This window comes from Canis lupus, chromosome 11 (assembly GCF_011100685.1).
Source record: "Canis lupus familiaris isolate Mischka breed German Shepherd chromosome 11, alternate assembly UU_Cfam_GSD_1.0, whole genome shotgun sequence".
NCBI lineage: Eukaryota > Metazoa > Chordata > Mammalia > Carnivora > Canidae > Canis > Canis lupus.
In genome coordinates this window covers 23987716-24004467 of record NC_049232.1, presented here as the reverse complement: position 1 = coordinate 24004467, position 16752 = coordinate 23987716, and the positions used below count along the sequence as shown (strand labels likewise).

At 50.3% G+C, this 16752-nt stretch overlaps 1 protein-coding gene across 1 annotated transcript in view; it reads right to left on the bottom strand.

Moving 5' to 3' along the window:
* Window positions 1–13438: 13438 nt before the first annotated feature.
* TGFBI (transforming growth factor beta induced) overlaps window positions 13439–16752 on the bottom strand; it is a 32623-nt gene continuing 29309 nt past the window's right edge. The window contains exons 14-17 of the mRNA XM_038552235.1: window positions 16347–16449; window positions 15687–15766; window positions 14615–14639; window positions 13439–14107 (exon numbers count right to left, since the gene is read on the bottom strand). Of these exons, the coding sequence (XP_038408163.1) occupies window positions 14067–14107; window positions 14615–14639; window positions 15687–15766; window positions 16347–16449 (249 nt within the window). The 3' untranslated portion in view covers window positions 13439–14066. The remainder of the gene's footprint in view (window positions 14108–14614; window positions 14640–15686; window positions 15767–16346; window positions 16450–16752) is intronic.

The window sequence follows — 16752 nt, the reverse complement described above, 5'->3', positions numbered from 1 at the left end:
TCCACCACACCTTGTTCGTTTCCCAGAGTTAGGAGTCTCTCATGTTCTGTCTCCCTCACTGATGTTTTCACTCATTTTCTCTCCTTTCCCCTTTATTCCCTTTCACTATTTTTTATATTCCCCAAATGAGTGAAACCATATAATGTTTGTCCTTCTCCGACTGACTTCACTCAGCATAATACCCTCCAGTTCCATCCACGTTGAAGCAAATGGTAGGTATTTGTCGTTTCTAATGGCTGAGTAATATTCCATTGTATACATAAACCACAACTTCTTTTTTTTTTAAAGATTTATTTATTTATGATAGACAGAGAGAGAGAGGCAGAGACACAGGAAGAGGGAGAAGCAGGCTCCGTGCCGGGAGCCCAATGTGGGACTCGATCCCGGGACTCCAGGATTGCGCCCTGGGCCAAAGGCAGGCGCCAAACTGCTGAGCCACTCAGGGATCCCCAAACCACATCTTCTTTATCCATTCATCTTTCGATGGACACTGAGGCTCCTTCCACAGTTTGGCTACTGTGGACATTGCTGCTATAAACGTTGGGGTGCAGGTATCCCGGCGTTTCACTGCATCTGTATCTTTGGGGTAAATCCCCACCAGGATTCTTTTACTTTTTTTTTTTTTTTTTAAGATTTTATTTATTTATTCATGAGAGACACACAGAGAGGCAGAGACACAGGCAGGGGAAAAGCAGGCTCCCCATGGGGAAGCCCGATATAGGACTCGATCCCAGGACCCTGAGATCACGCCCTGAGCCAAAGGCAGCTGCTTAACCACTGACCCACCCAGGTGTTCCTACTGGGGTCCTTTTAGAAGGCTATAGAAGCTAGCTGCTCCAGAGGGGCAGAGAGATGTGACATGACCCCATTGGGATCCCTGAAACTGAATCTGGTAGGATAGCTGGAGACACCCTCCCATCCTTAATGCAAAAGCTGGGGTGGGGTTGGAGGCACATAGGAGGGTAAAAAATCCATGGCTTTGGTCGAAGGTCAAGTGCAGACAACGTGCTCCTCTGCTCTGCCCTCCATGCTCCCTTTATCTCAGACCTGAAATTGCATCACGGGAACACGGCTTCTCTTCGCTGCGAGCAGCTCTCATCTCTCAGCTCCCGGTAACCTACAAGTAGGGCTGCACTCTGCCATCTGGTTTGACCCATCTTGTCAGTGTCCTTGTTTTTAAAAAACTTCCATGCAAGGTCGGCAGAAGGAGCAGGACTTTGAAAGGGGAACCTCATGTGACCACCCCAACTCAGGGAGTAGGGAGCTGGAGGGTGGACTTGTTCTCCTGGACAGAAGGGCCCTAGTTCTCTCCCACTCCTGCTTTCAGCTGTAACTGATCCCTCCTCTTTTCCGGGCCCAGATCTCCAGCTCAGGGCAACATACCTATTCTGGACTCTGCTTTTAGAAAAAGGGGACCAATTAGAATGCCTGCAAAGACCCCTGTCTGGAAATCAGAAGTTCCTGGGACACAGGAATGTGTCCTTGTAAAGATTACCTGGTGTCCTGCAGAGAAGGGGATCCTGGCACCTATCTCTGGGGTAGGCATGGAGCTGGTAGGAAGGGTCTCTCCACTCAATAAATGCTACTTCCATTTCTCCCCTACTCCCAAGCAGAGTGCTTGGTACACAACAGGCATTCAATACATATTTACTGAAAGAAGAACCCATGAATGTTAAGAAGGATAATCCCACCCCCTCCTTTCAGAGCCCTGCTAACTTTCCCTATCTCCTCAGGCTAGGGACATCCCATTGTTTTCCAGATAAGGATATTAGGCTCCAGAAACTGATGCATTGGAAAAAAACCTCAACGCAACCACTATACTGCATCCCCTGGCAGCTGGTGGTGAACCAATAAACATCTGGAGAGAGGGCTGAGCCAGATCTCACTAAAATCATCAAGTCAATAGCTTTCCCTTCAGGAATGTTCAATTTTCCTATTTGCATAATGATACCTACCTGGCAGACCCAGATCTTGTCGGGAACTAGGGAATTCTTGCTGGGTTCCCATTTGGCTGCCGGGAGCTTAGTCTGCTTCCTGCTGTGCCTGACCCGGCCTCCTGGGGAAACAAAGCTTTGCCTTTGGAGTCCAAAGCAGAATCAACAGAGAAAGCTGACACCCCTTCTCTGCCAGCCCAGAGCTGCTAACCCAGATGTGGCCAGTTTCTCAAACAGAGGTGCTCCAACTGTACCCTGCACCAGAATCACCTGGAAGGCTTATTCAAAATGCTAGTTCCAGCCCCATAATTTCTAATCCAGTAAAGTTGAGGTAGGGCTTTCCAATTTCCCCTTCTAAGTTCCCACATGATGCTCCTGGTCCCCACTTGGAGAAACACTGGTCTAGGGCAGTTCTTACTAGTCAGCTGGGACATTTGCCACTTAAAATGTAGCCTCTGGACCAGTACCACTCATGTCAGCTAGAAGCTTGTTTGAAATGCAGAATCTGGGTTTCTTTCTCAGGCTTATTGAATTGTGTGTTAAACATCCTGGGCTGTGAGTTAAATATGCTAAGTCCTAGTCTTTACCCCTCCCCAAGTGAAACAACCTCAGAGGGCAGGCTCCAGAATCTGCATGTGTAACAAGGCTGGGGAGGAAGATCGGGGAGTTCTTTTGCATGACAGCTGTGGAGAACCTCTGCTCTGCACTTTAAAATCACCAGGAGGGGTTTTGAACTGTTGAGGTAGATTCCCTTAAAACCAATTAATGTCCAAATAGCTATTGAGGTCCAGGCCTAGGGATTTTAGAAAGTTGCTCAATAATCTAACCTGCAGCAGGATTAAAGACCATAGCTTTTGGGGTGGCTTAATCCGTGCAGCCTTGGACTCCTCCTGGTTTCAGCTCAGGTCAGCATCTCAGGGTCCTGGGATCAAGCCCTGCGTCTGGCTCAGTGCAGAGTCTGCTGAAGCTTCTCTCCCTCTCCCATTGCTTCTACCCTCACTTGTACACTCTCTAAACAAATAAAATCTTACAAGAATAAATAAATAAATAAATAAATAAATAAATAAATTAATTAATTAAAATAAAATAAAATAAAAATCTTAAAAAAAAAAAGAACCACTGTTCTGTGGGTTGTTGCTGTATGCATACCTTTCCCTTGGGTACCCAAGGTAGTGGCCACAAGAGTGTAGTCAGAGTCAGGTCAGAATGCTGATTTCATCATCAATGATGCTTCCTTGAGTAAATTATACAACCTCTCTGACCCTCCATTTCTTTCTCTGTAAACTAAAACACTAAGATGATAAAAGGGAACGTGAGTCTAACATACGTGGCATAAAGCTTTGTACAGTTAGGCCTTCAGTAAGAGAGGTCTCTGATTTTTATGACTGGCTCCAGAGGGTAGGATGGGTGGAGCTCCAGGGTCTTTGTGATTCAACTTGTCTCTCACCAGCCGGCCCTACAGCCACCCTTAGCTGCTACTGGACAGAAACTCGTAGGCTTTTAAGTGTGTGAAAATACAGAAGTGGGCATCTGTTCCCAGAAGACCCTGTGCATGCTCCCTGGTTCAGCTGATGCGCATCATCATTTGTCAAATACAGAGGCCCAGTGGATGCCGATGCCCTGGGCTGAGCTAGCTCCCCAGGGGTGTGCCTAGCAACCCTCCCACTCAGAGCACATTTTTTATAAGTCTGGCAGAATTTTAAGGAGGGAAGATCCTCTGCTTTCGGGAGCAGGTGGGCCTCATACAGCGGCCTGGCTTGAATCCCAGCCCCGGGGACCCCTCTTGACACAGACTTTCCTTGGAACCAGGGCAGTTGAGAGGCCATTACAGATGCTAAGTAGAAAAAATAAAACTAAATTCACAGGGTCATTCTCCAAAGTGATTTCCATAGTATTGAAAATATAGTTAGAAAATAAATGTGTTTTTCTTTTTAGTTGTTCACTAAAGGTCTAAATTAATTTCTTTGGCCGTGGAAGAGGTTGTCACAAACTTAGTGACTTACAACACCACCAAGTGCTTCCCAGGCACATGAACATTCTGGGTGGGCTTGACTGGGTTCTCGGCTCAGAGTCTCCTAGGCTGATGCTGGGGCGTTGGTGGGCTCTTACCTGGAAGCTCCGGAGAAGAATCCATTTCCCAGGTCCTTTAGGTGGGTGGTAGGGTTTAGTTCTTTGGGGTTGTAGGTGCAAGGTCCTCGTTTCCTTGCTGGTCTCACGGGGGGATATGTGCTCTCCTAAAGGCTGCCTGCTTTGTATCCCACCTGATGGGCTCAAACTTCAAAGAACAACCCTGCATCCAGCCCTCCTCAAACACTGCGCCTGACTTTCCCTTCTACCACCAGCTGCAGAAAATTCCGCTTTTAAAGAGCTGTGTGATTAGCCTGGACCCACCTGGATCATCTCTCTTGCCAACCAGGCAGTCATACTAGAGAGCCAAGGTCATGGAGGCACCTCCAAAATTCTGTCTACCACAACACCTGTTTTGCTTTTATTTTGAAACTTGTTAATAACTTATTTTATTTTATTTTTTTTTTTTTTTAAATTTTTTATTTATTTATGATAGTCACAGAGAGAGAGAGAGAGAGAGAGGCAGAGACACAGGCAGAGGGAGAAGCAGGCTCCATGCAGGGAGCCCGATGTGGGATTCGATCCCGGGTCTCCAGGATCGCGCCCTGGGCCAAAGGCAGGCGCCAAACCGCTGCGCCACCCAGGGATCCCGTTAATAACTTATTTTAGCACAGAAAAGGAAGGTTGTGATATGTTACCTATGCTCACATTTGCCTCAAAAACAAAATGTGAAAGAACGTGCTCCAGTAATCTAACAAAGGTTGTCCCTGGTTGGTAGAGTTATAGGTGATCTTTTCTTTTCTGCTTCTGTTTTCTAAAACTTTTACAAGGAGAAAGTGTTAATTTTGCAAAAAGAAAAAAAGTTATCTTCAAAAGCAGAGGAATCTGCCTTGAGATGATAAAAGACATTAAATTAACACCATTTTAAGGGATGTGGTACAGACACCAGCACAGATAACGTAGATCAAAGGGACAGAAAATGAGAAAATACAGCCCTGAGACACAAGCTGATAAGAGTAAGAATCAAATGCATCTTGGAGAAGGCAAAACGATATAATGAGGGAGGAAGTGACTGTTGAATTCCTGGTGGTGGGATAAAAATTGAGAGGTGACCTGATACCTGAAGGCCCTGAATTCTCATCTGACAGTAACTCAAATTCAAATCGAATTTAAACATTAACCAGAAAATGAAGGTGTGTCAGGAAATAAAACTAAGTTCACATGTGAGACTTTTCTACAGCTAAAAATAGGGCTGGAAAGATGACCAAAGGGCTTTTATTTTTAGACACTTACTGGTGTAAATTCCGTGATTTCCAAAAAAAAGGTATAGGCCACTGAGAAACCCCTTCAAAGATTTACTTTCTGGACAGGCTGTTCTTTCTGGTGGAACTGCCACAGGTGTTTGAACTATAAACCACAGACAAAAGTGTTTCCCTGTTACTCCAGGGCCCAGGGGTTCCCATCAGTGTGGGTTCTCTCATGTGGGAAGCATTTTGAGGTCCAAGCGGAGGTCCTCCCACACTCCTGAGCCTGGGGAATCCAGGCCGGTGGGAAGGGTGTTCAGAGCGGCCAAGGGGGAGCGGTCATCGAAACTGCTGTGGGTACCCACGTCCCAGGAGAGGGGCCCAGCTTGTAGCCGGAGCTCTGGGCTCCAGGAAGATCGGGAACCCCTGCTTGAGGCTGGAAGTTAGTAGGATCTGAATGTGGAGTTTCCTGTCAGGGTAGGGCTGGGATTTGAGGCTGCGTCTAGGCTGTTCAGAGACTGGTCTTGCTTTGCTCTCAGACACGTTCTGAGGAGCTGTTCCTGTATGGTGGAAGAACCGAGGAAACAGGGGTGTGTGTGGTGTGTGTGCGTGTGTGTGCGCACGTGCACGCGTACCCTAGCTCCAAGGTGCTCCCTGCCCTGACCCTGTCGTGACCAGGCCACCCCCAGGGCTGTCTCCCTCGCCCTCCACTTCTGGGAGCCAGAGCAAGAGCTGTCATCAGGGAAATGTCCCCACATGCAGATGGCTTCCTTGAGCTGGAATTATTTATGGGCTGTTGCCAGGAAGCCATAGGGACTCACTGGCCCCACTGACAGGGGAGAGAGTGGTTTTTCCATCTGTTCACTCAAAAACTCATTTCCGCCCAAATGAGGATATTTAATCAAAAGTCCTTCCCCTCTGTCTCTGCTGCTCCCAAACCTCAGACCTCCTTCCTTCAGTACAACTGAGGGTAGAGGATCCGAGAAACGGGGAAGACTACCTAAGCTTGAAATTTCCTCCCCAGGGGAGTTAGAAGGTCAGATCACCTGCTCCAGATGAAGTCACCTGCTTTGTGGTGTGATTAACCAACCATTTGTCTGTTCCCTGGACCAGACGTTCTCCTTCTCCGGGGCCCTGCTGGCCCACGGGTGCCCCCCTCAGTCAGGGAGGCCTCTTAGCCAGAGTGGACTGAAGCAGAGCCAAGCAGGCCACCTTCTGCTTTCCTGGGAGAGCCCTGAGGAGAGCACCGCATGCAGGCTTCCTCCAATCTGCGTGCATAACTGCCTTCCAGAAAGATGCCCCCAAGTGTCTGGGAAGCCTCCTCTTCCTTTTCACAGAGCAACAGGTTCAGAGCTCACTTATTGAACAAATGGGCCATCGTCTGTCTGGAAACCAGGCTCTGGGGTAACTGCCTTTGGACATTTCCTGCATGCCAGGCCCTGGGACAGAGTGGTGGGACAGGGAGCAGCACACACTTTAGGAGGGGAAGCCAGAAAGGAAGTGGAAAATTACTCCGATTTAGTTATTGAGGCTATGATAATGGATCCACAGGGGATGGTGTAATGGGGTTCTGAGCCAGGTGTGAAGGAGGCGACTGAACGAGGAGACGATTTCCAGTTTTTCTTTTACCTACAGGGTTCTCATTCCCTGAAAATGGCATCTATTCACACACTCAAACCACAAAATGCAGCCATCTCATCTTTGTTCCCTCTCACTCCAGATGCAGTCCTCTGGCCTCCATTGACCATGTTCTTGCCGAGGATACTGATGACATTTGTGTGGCCAGATCCGGGGGCCATACCAATAACTTAACATGGCTGATGCTCCATCCCTCTCGTAAGGCTCTCCTGCTTTGGCTCCACATACAAATTCTCGGTCTTTCTGCAGCTCTCTCTTCCTCTGCCAGGCCTCTGGATGCTGGAGAAACCCAAGGCACTCTTCTTTGTCTGTGTGCTCTTGCTAGGTGCTCTCACCTAGGCCCTGTGTGTGAATAATCCTTGTATGCGATAATTCCCAGACACTTCAACACAGTCTCTTCTCTGAGCTCTAGGCTTGGATAGAGAAAAGCCTCTTTGACATCTCACTTTGGATATTTAACTGGCTTCCCTAACTGCAAATATCCAAAGTAGAGCCATTAATTTTCTCCTCCTGAACTTCTCCCTCACTGTGCTGCATTTTAGAAAAACGGGCACCATCTTTGAGCCAGCTGTTTGAGGTGGAAGCGTCAGCATCTTGAATTCCCCTTTTCTTTCCCACTAGTCCTCCAACCCAGTTCCAAGTTCCGTCTGTCCCACTTGCAGGACAGACCTTATCCATCCATGTCCTTCCGTCTTTAGTGAGACCACCCTAGTCCTCCATCATCTCTTGCCTGCACAAGTGTAACAGCCTCCTGACTGGCTTCCCAGCTTCCACTCCTTTCTTCTACCCTGTAGCCAAAACAATCTTCTAAACACAAACTGGGAAATTAAGAAAATAATGCCATTTACAATGGCATAAAAAATTGAACACTCAGGAATTAATTTAACCAAGGTTCTATGAAAGACTTACACATGGAAAAGGACAAAACACTATTGAAAGAAATTAAAGAAGACAAAACAAACCTAAGACATCCTGTGTTTGTGGGTTCGAAGACTTCATATTGCAAAGATGTCAATATTATGCAAAGTGATCTACAGATTCAGTGAAATTGCTACCAAAATCCCAGTGATGTCTTATTGCAGAAATAAAAAATCCATCCTAAATTCATATGGAATCTCAAGAGACTCTGCATAGCCAAAAAAAATCCTGAAAAAGAACAGTCAGAAAACTCATGTTCTTGATTTCAAAACTCATTACAATGCTACAGTCATCAAAACACTGTGATTCTTTTTTTTTTAAGATTTTATTTATTTATTCATGAGACACACACACACACACACACACAGAGAGAGAGAGAGAGAGAGAGGCAGAGACAGAGGCAGAGGGAGAAGCAGGCTCCATGCAGGGAGCCCAACGAAAACACTGTGATTTTGACATAAAAACAGACGTATAGACCAAGAGAAACAGAGTGCAGGCATAACACCTTGCATGTATGGCCAAATAATTTGCAACAGTAGTGGCAGGATCCATTCAACAGGAAAGGGACAGTCTTTCCAACAAATGTTACTGAGAAAACTGGGTGTCTGCTTGAAATGATTGAAGTTAGAACCTTAAACCATACACAATAACTAACTCAAAATGAATCAAAGATCTAAACATAAAAGTGAAGACTATAAAACTCTTAGAAGAAAACAGATTTACGACATTGGATTTGGCAGTGATCTCTTGCATATGATATCAGAAGTACAGGGAACAAAAGAAAAACAGATAAATTGGACTTAATAAAAACTAAACATTTTAATTCATCAAAGGGCACTATCAACAAAGTAGAAAAGGCAACCCACAGAAAGGGAGAAAATGTTTGCAAATCATATATTTAATGAGAGATGAAAATCCAGAATATACAAAGAACTCTTATAACATTCAAGAAGCCAACAACCTAATTCAAAAATGGGCAAAGACTTGAATAGATATTTTTCCAAAGACATACAAATGGCTGATAAGCACATGAAAAGATCCTCAACGGTGCTCATCACTAGGAAATGAAATGAAATCAGAACCACATATGTTAAAAGTCACAGAAAAACCACAAGGCGAAGACGTGGAGACACCGGACACTTGTGCATTGTTGATGGGAATGTAAAATAGCATAGCCGACTGAAGAAGTGGTATAGCAGTTCCTCAAAAACTTAAACATTTTATTTATTTATTTGAGAGAGAAAGAAAATGGGAGCAGGTGGAGGGGCAGGGGGAGAGGGATAAGCAGACTCCCTGCTGAGCGCTGAGCCCAACTCGGGGCCTCCAAGCCAGGACCCTAAGATCACGACCTGAGTCCAAATCAAGATTCAGACACTCAATTGACTGAGCCACCCAGGTGCCTCATTTCCTAAAAAAATTGAAGATCACCATATGATCCAGCAAATCCCATTTTGGGGTATATACCCAAAATAATTGAAAATGGACTAAAATATTTGTACACCCACCTTCCTAACAGCATTATTCACAGTAGTGTGAATGTGGGAGCAACCCATCCTCCATTGGTGGATAAATCAATAAACAAAATGTGGCACTTGTGCAATGGAATATTCCTCAACCTTGAGAAAGAAGGACATTCTGACACATGCTATCACATGGATGAACCCAGAAGGCATACTAGAGGAAACAAGTCAGTCACAAAAGGAAAAATACTGTATGATTCCATTGATATGAAGAACCTAGAGTGGCCAAACCCATAGGCATAGGAAGTTGAAGAGTGGTGACCAAGGGCCAGGAGAGCCGGGGAGGGGCAGGGATGAGGATGCAGAGCTCTGGTTAGTGGGTACTACAGTTTCAGTTTTGCCCAACGACAAGAAAAGCATCCTGGATATGGTGGCACAACAGTGTGAAGGTACTTAATGCTGCTGAACTATACACTTAAAAATGGTTGAAAGAGCAGTGCCTGGGTGACTCAGTTAGCGGGACGTCGGGCTCTGGGTTCTCCGCTCAAGGCTTAGGTCGGGATCTCACAGGCCATGGGATCAAGCCCGCCTGGGGCTCCCCGCTCAGCATGGAGTCTGCTTGAGATTCTCTCCCTCTACCTTTCCTCCTCACTTACGTGCACTTCCTCTCTCTCTCTCTCTCTCTCTCCCTCTCCAATAAATAAATCTTTAAAAAATGATGAAAAGGGTAAATTCCACGCTATGTGCATTTTACCACAGTGGAAGTCCGCTCAGGGCACACCCCTTCTCAGCCTTCTCCCCCAAGTAAACCCTCCAGCGGCTCCCCGTTGTCCCAAGGGGAGCTCCTGAACGTCTCACGGGGCCTCCAGGCAGTCGGTCCGGCTCGGCTGCAGGCAACTCTCTGGGGGGAGGGGGCGTTTGCTCTGCCCGCCCACAGGCACCGACCCGGCCCCTGCATTCTTCAGGCCCTCCGCCACCTCTCCTCCCACTGATGGCGATGGCGAGCTTGGGGATGGCGGCCCGGTGTGGGTGGCCCGGATAGCCTGCCTCCAGCAAGCCGAGGCCACAGCCAGCGCGGTCCCGTACAGGGCTCACGGCCCTGCCTGCTCCCCCAGGTCCCGGACTTCTCTCCCCACCAGAAGACACCTGTGCCCGAGGCTCTGCCTGGGGCCTTTTAGGCCTGCAGAGGGGCATGGGGCATGTGAGTGAGTATGTGAGAGTGTGTGCGTGTGTGTATCTGTGACCCTGTGAGAGTGTGTGCGTGTGAGCATGTGTGACCCTGCGAGTGTGTGCGTGTGCATGTGTGACCCCGTGAGAGTGTGTGCATGTGTGTGCATGTGTGACCCTGCGAGTGTGTGCGTGTGAGCATGTGTGACGTGACCCCGTGAGAGTGTGCGTGTGTGTGCACGCGTGCATCTGTGAACCTGTGTGTGTGTGTGTGCATGTGTGACCCTGTGAGAGTGTGTATGTGAGCGTGTGAGCACTTGTGTATGTGGAACCACCTCAGGCCAGGATCTGGCCACAGGATCCCACAGAGGGGATGTGTTTCTCTCTTCACCAGGCAGGCATGGCCAGAAGTGGCCTCATTTGACTTCTCTGGAGAGGGCTCTGGGCCCATCCCTCATTCCATGGCCTTCTATCCTGGCTTCGGAAAAATTTCTGAGCACAGTATTCCGGGCAGCTCCTCTCAGACCGTGACACTGAATTATGGCTCTGAGCACAGAGGCATTCTCCCCTGCGTAAGAAAGTCCTTCCTTCTCTCTGCTTTCCTGACGTCCATGTGGCCAGGGCATCTGTGGCTGTCGCTGATCCCCCTCCTGGCCACCGGCAGCATGTAAACAAGTGACTGTCTAGGCTGTGCAAATAGAGGTCAGGCTTTCTGGGGCTTCTCAGAAGCAGTGGGGCTTTCATGCCCTTTCTGGGCACCCTGGCACCCCTGTCTGACTTGCTCAGGCACCCCAGTGTGGGTGGGACAAAAGGGACAGAGTGCTTAGGGGTGTGGGGTCTGGAGTCACAATGGGACGGGTTCATGGGCCAGCCTCTGCCTACTGTGTGGCCTGGCAAACTATGTCTTGAAGCTTCCATATCCACAGCAGTAAAATGAAAACCACTCATTCATACCTCTTAAATAGGACCGTAAGGAAAAGAAGACGGTGCATTTCGGTGCAAAGCCCAATGGAACAGCCCCTCCTCTGGCCCTAGAGCTGGGCTGGCCTCGTGGCTGGCCTACGAGGCCAAGTCTAGAAAGCCTCTGCCCCTGTGTGCGAGAGGCACAGCCCAGTCAGAAGGTGCCAGGGTCCCTAGGCTCAGAGCTTTTGCAGTCCTCTCCACCCCGAAGGCCTGGGAGCTGCCCCGTGACAGCAGAGAGAAGGGAACTAGCAGAACTCCTTGCTCTTCCTCCCTGGGGCTCAGCGGGCAGGGGCAGGCCGGGCCTGGGCAGCCTCCTGGCTTGGGCTGTTCTCTGGCCTTCTGTCGGAGGCGAACACAGGCAGGCATGTACCTCCGAAACATCCAGGGGCTGACCCCTCGGCCTGGGCATCCATTCCCAGATAGGGGCATCTAATGCTTAGCCCAAGGCGTCCAAGAAAAACACAGGCGGGAGTGAGGGGGATTCAGGCCTGGAAAAAGGGAGCTCAGTTCTTTTTGGCTGGAAGGAAGGCAGGGCCAGGCTGCGTGTGGTGCTCAGTCACGAAGACACTCCAGCTGAAAGAACAGAGCCCCTCGTTGTGGAGGCGGGCACGCAGGCAGGGCAGGAGGCAGCGCAGGGATCCCAAGCACCGATGGATGGAGGGTGCTTTTGGCATTTTTAAGGAACTCGCTTTGGTTTTTATTTTAAATTGAGGGATCTTTAAAAGTTACACTAACCATCTCTTAGGATTCTGATATTTCCTTGGAAAGTCCGGGGTGTGCATTTTGGGCGCTTACATGAAGTATAGCTGCAGCATCCCCGGCAGCCCAGCAGAGGCCAGGGGAGCAGGGCAGGGCCATGGGAAGAGGCTGTATGCTGTAGAGGGCTAAATGTCACCTCTACCGGCACCTTCCCCAAGCTCCGCACCCCTGGCTTAGTTCCTGCACCTGCTCTCATCCTCTCCCCCTCCAAGGAGCTCCCTGCATCCCTTCCTCAGCCCCCACTTCTTCAGGTTCTTCCTCAGTGGTTAGGGAGGCACAGGTGGTAGTGCCACTCGCTGATTCCCAATTCCCGTCCCCATGAGCAAGGAGGCTTCAAGAGAACAGGGCCTTGTACAGGTATTTGTGGAGCGACCGCTGAGTGCGGTGGAGCAGTGGGTGAGGAGCCTAAGGGATGACAGGCGGCGTCTGTCTTCCCCAAACTGGGAGGGAGGCCCCGTCTGCTGCTCCCGCCGGGCCCACTCCCTGCACACACCGCACCTTCGGGTCTCTAGGTCCTGCAAGTAGGAGTGAGCTCCACCTGCTGGCCCGGCAGCCCAGGCTGAGCACGGGAGGCTCTCAGCTGCACGGATCCTGCACAATCCCAGACAGCAGGGTAGGCACAAGGATGCCTAGGGCTGTGCTGAGTGTCTTAGAAGGATCTCGTTTCTTCTGCACGACAACCCAGGACTTAGATGCTTTGGTCCTCCCCCCAGGACAGATGAGGAAACGGACCCTGAGAGTTTAAGGCCACACAAGCAGGGAGTAATGAGGCTGTGGGGGCACTAGCCTGTCAGTGCCAAGGATGTTTCAAAGTGGAAAGGACAAAAGGAGCAGGGGAAAGGATTTGTGTGTGGGTCGGCATAGGGGCTACGAGCCTGGGAAACCTAAACTGGCTCCCAAGCCACATGGTGGTCCCCGGGGGGCTGGAGGCTTGAGTGCGGCCCGAGCCCGGCTATCTGCTCTGTTGCTGGTACCTCTCCCTTTCCGGAGCCTCGATGTCATCTGTGTAATGGGCGACCTCTTCATAGGGTGGTGCCTCTTCAAAAGCCCAACACGAAGTGGGGCTCACGAGGCTGGGAGACAGACACTTCCGATGACCAGTGAGAGGAGTCAAGTGAACAGAGGACTGGAGCCCCCAGGGCCCACGGAGACGGAAAGGAAAACAAGTTCACCAAAGACAGAGCACGTCCCACAGGCCGTCCCCTCAGGGCTCCTTGCCGAGTTGCTCCCGGGTGGAACCTCCCCCTGCGAACACCCAGGCCGCCACGCGGCTCCCGTCCACGCAGGCTTATGTTTCTTTGGTTTTATTATTACGAACACATGATGGCTTTGCCGCACCTGGGAACTCCTGGGCTCTGCATGCTGTCCCTCCCCTCTCTTTTCTACCTGGACAGGGCCACCGAGAGGCGTCCAAGCCATGTGCAGGCACAAGACACGTCTGACAGAGCAGTTCCACTCATAGCTTATAATGATGCCATTTCTCCAGTTGTAAAAGGGCTTTACAAAAACCGTGCTAGGACTCCCCCCCCCGCCCCCCATGAGGCTGGATCGTATGATTTGTGTTTTATGAGCTCCACAAAACTGCAGCCCCCTTTTCCAGAGCACTTGGTGTGGGTGGGGGATTCCACGCTTGGGACAGGTCCTTTTTAGAAGCGACTACGAGGCAGCGACACCCAGGTCTCTGCATGCAGTGGGTTAACAGCCATGTTTGGGGGGAAGACAAATAAAAGTACATCTTTTTCCCTCCTCCCTCCCTCCCTACCCCCCCCCCCCCCCCAGGGCTCAGATTTCGTTCCGGTGCAGCCCAGGTACACTTGAAGTGTGATAATTTGGTTTTAAAAACATTCAGTCTCTTTGGTAAACTCAGAGAAAGTGGCGGTGAGCTGCCGCAGTGCGTTCTCCCCGCGTCCTCTGCGCTAATGCTTCATCCTCTCTAATAACCGCTGATAGACAGGGGCTGGAAGAGAGAAATTTCGAGGTAAAAAGGATGCAGACCACCCCATGTCCGCCTAGGATGCCGTCAGAATCACCAGCACGGGGCTGGCCGGCCCCTTCCACAGCTCCCGCCTGCGCCCTGCAGGTGCTGTTTGGTTTATGAGACTCGTCTTGCTCCATGACCTAACAAAGATCGTGATGTCTAACTCCGTGATGTAACATGAACTGGGATGTTCTCCATCTACCAGCTTAGATCCAGACCACCACGCGCTCCTGCCAAATCCCTGTGCCGGCAATACTCCCAGGTTCCCAAAGCCAAAAACTCAGGGCAGCCCTAAAGGATGGTACTTTGAGTATCTCCATCTTAGGGAGAAGGGAACTGGGTTTTTTCTGTGTCTGACCCCAAGGGCCATGCTTGTTCTATTGCACCATCATGTTCTGATCTATATACAGCAGATGGCAGGTTTGAGCCTACTCGGGGGAAAGGCTCAAGTATGCATAAAGGACTTTCACCCCAGGCCAGACTCACCTAGTTTCACAGAGGTCTGCGCAGCCTGAAAGAGAATGCAAAATGTTAGGTTTCTAGTGAAAGCAGCACCTGCCCCTGCTCCTGGCAGGGCTTTGCACACTGCCATCCCTACTCAGAAAAAGTGCTGCGGGTGAGGAAGAGGAAGGGGAATGAGTAGCCGCTGGGTCTTAGAGGGTCCTCACTCGGTTTTGGCAGTCCCGAGTGAAGTGTGTGTAAGCCCTGACCAGGTGGAGTCTGGGGTGGAACCTCCTGGGAGACCCCAAAGCCAGGCTTCCACTGAGACCACAGCCTAGAGCTTGGGGAGCCAGGAGAGCATAGGGAGTGACCCTCAGAAGTAGGAGCCCATGGCCAAGAACCCCTCTCAAGGGGCACTAAGGAAAGGACATTTTCCAGCTCCAGGCCTCTGGGGTAAGAACTCCCTCCAGCAGGCTCTTCTCTTGAAATGCAAACTTTCTATAAGGTAGCCCTGTTCCCAAGAGGCTCCACCTCACTCGAAGCAGCAAAGGAGCCTGAGTGGAGCTTCTAGGCCCTGGGCACGCTGGGGGTAGGGGGGGCAGGAAGAGAAGCACAGGAAGAGGGAGTTAGAGCTGAGGCAAGGAAGGGAGATCCTACCGCACCTGCCCTGCATCCAGGACCCACACCACTGCCCTGGAGAGCCCCACAACCCCGCGATGGGCCATGTCATAAGAAACGGGGAGTGACTTAGAGACCCAGGCTCAGGCCAAGCAAGGCCACCATAAGGCGAATTCAGGATGGGTTTCCCTCTTTGGACAGATGGATCCCAGAGCTTTATCTGTTCTTACCAGCAGTGGCTTTCCCATGGAATGAGGCTCAGAGGCCTCAGTTTAAAGGCGTGGGCTTTTGCCCACAAGGGAAGTGGGGGTTGCCTGGCTTCTCTTCTCAGAACTCCACTCAGGTGGGCACTAGGATGCCCATGTGGGGGTGGGGAGAAGTTCCACGGGAGCCAGAGGGCAGCAGCCAAGGAAGACGGGGACCCGGAAAGCCTCCCACATGGGCCTGAGCAGAGGACCCAGGGCTGCTCAGGCCATAGACAAACCTAGCAGCATCTCACCCTGGAATATGCCGACGCCTGTCTGAAGATTTCCAGCGCAGAGTCTGCAAGTTCATCCCCTCGTTCCTGAGGTCTGACGGCTGGAGATGAAAGAAAATGCCACGGTGGCGAGGGTGAAACTGTTAGCATGGCATTCCCAGAAACCATGACTGAAGGGCATTGTTGTGCTCGCTGGCTCACATTCTCCAATGAATTTTTCCTTTGTAACTTTTCCTAACTTAAGGTGGAATTTGGCCCATGGGGAAGGAACTCAAGGAAAGGAAAGGTGAACCCACAGTGCAGACAGAGGATGGACTCAAGTTCAACTTTGCTGGAAGTAAAGAGAACTAACTCCTGTGAGGCGTGATGTTGTAAAACGTGTGCTTGAAACGTTCACAGCATCTGTGTGTGACAAGTCAGTGGGCTGCGTCTGAGGGGGGCCTAAGGCAGCCAGGGAATTCAGCAAGAGGAAACGTGTCCTCGAATCTCTGGTGTAGCGCATTTGAAACCAACAGCTCCTAATTCACTTTGCTGTCGGCCACAGCGATGCTGCCAGGGGAGGCTCCACTGGCACACCATTCTTGTCTTTGCGTGGGATAGTTTTCCCATCGAGCACCAACTGCTATGCATGAAGAAGGGCCAACTGTCAGCTGAGGGGGGACGGGATACTTAGGGCCTTACCTGGAGGCTGCAGGACACTAGAGATGGCATAGACCACGCCATTTGTGGCCATGATGTCAACTTCAGCAACGGGCTCCTTATTGACATTCACTACATTGTTTTTCTGGGAGAGAAAGAGAGAGATGACAATTATTGAACATGGACCACCGGGATCTTACTCACTCAGCAAGCGTTTACCAAGCTCTTCTGGATGCGAAATCCTGCGCTGGGTGTGAGGGACACGCTGGAGGACTGAGCGGCTCCTGCCAGCCACACACCATTAGTCCAATGGACACACTCTAACCCCAGCACGTGGGGCTCCATGCGGTGTAATAATTCACAAAATGGCCTCCCAGGCCAGCCACATAGTCCTCACAGCAGTGTGTGCTCAAGAGGCAGATAGCATTGTCTCATTGAACAGAAGAGG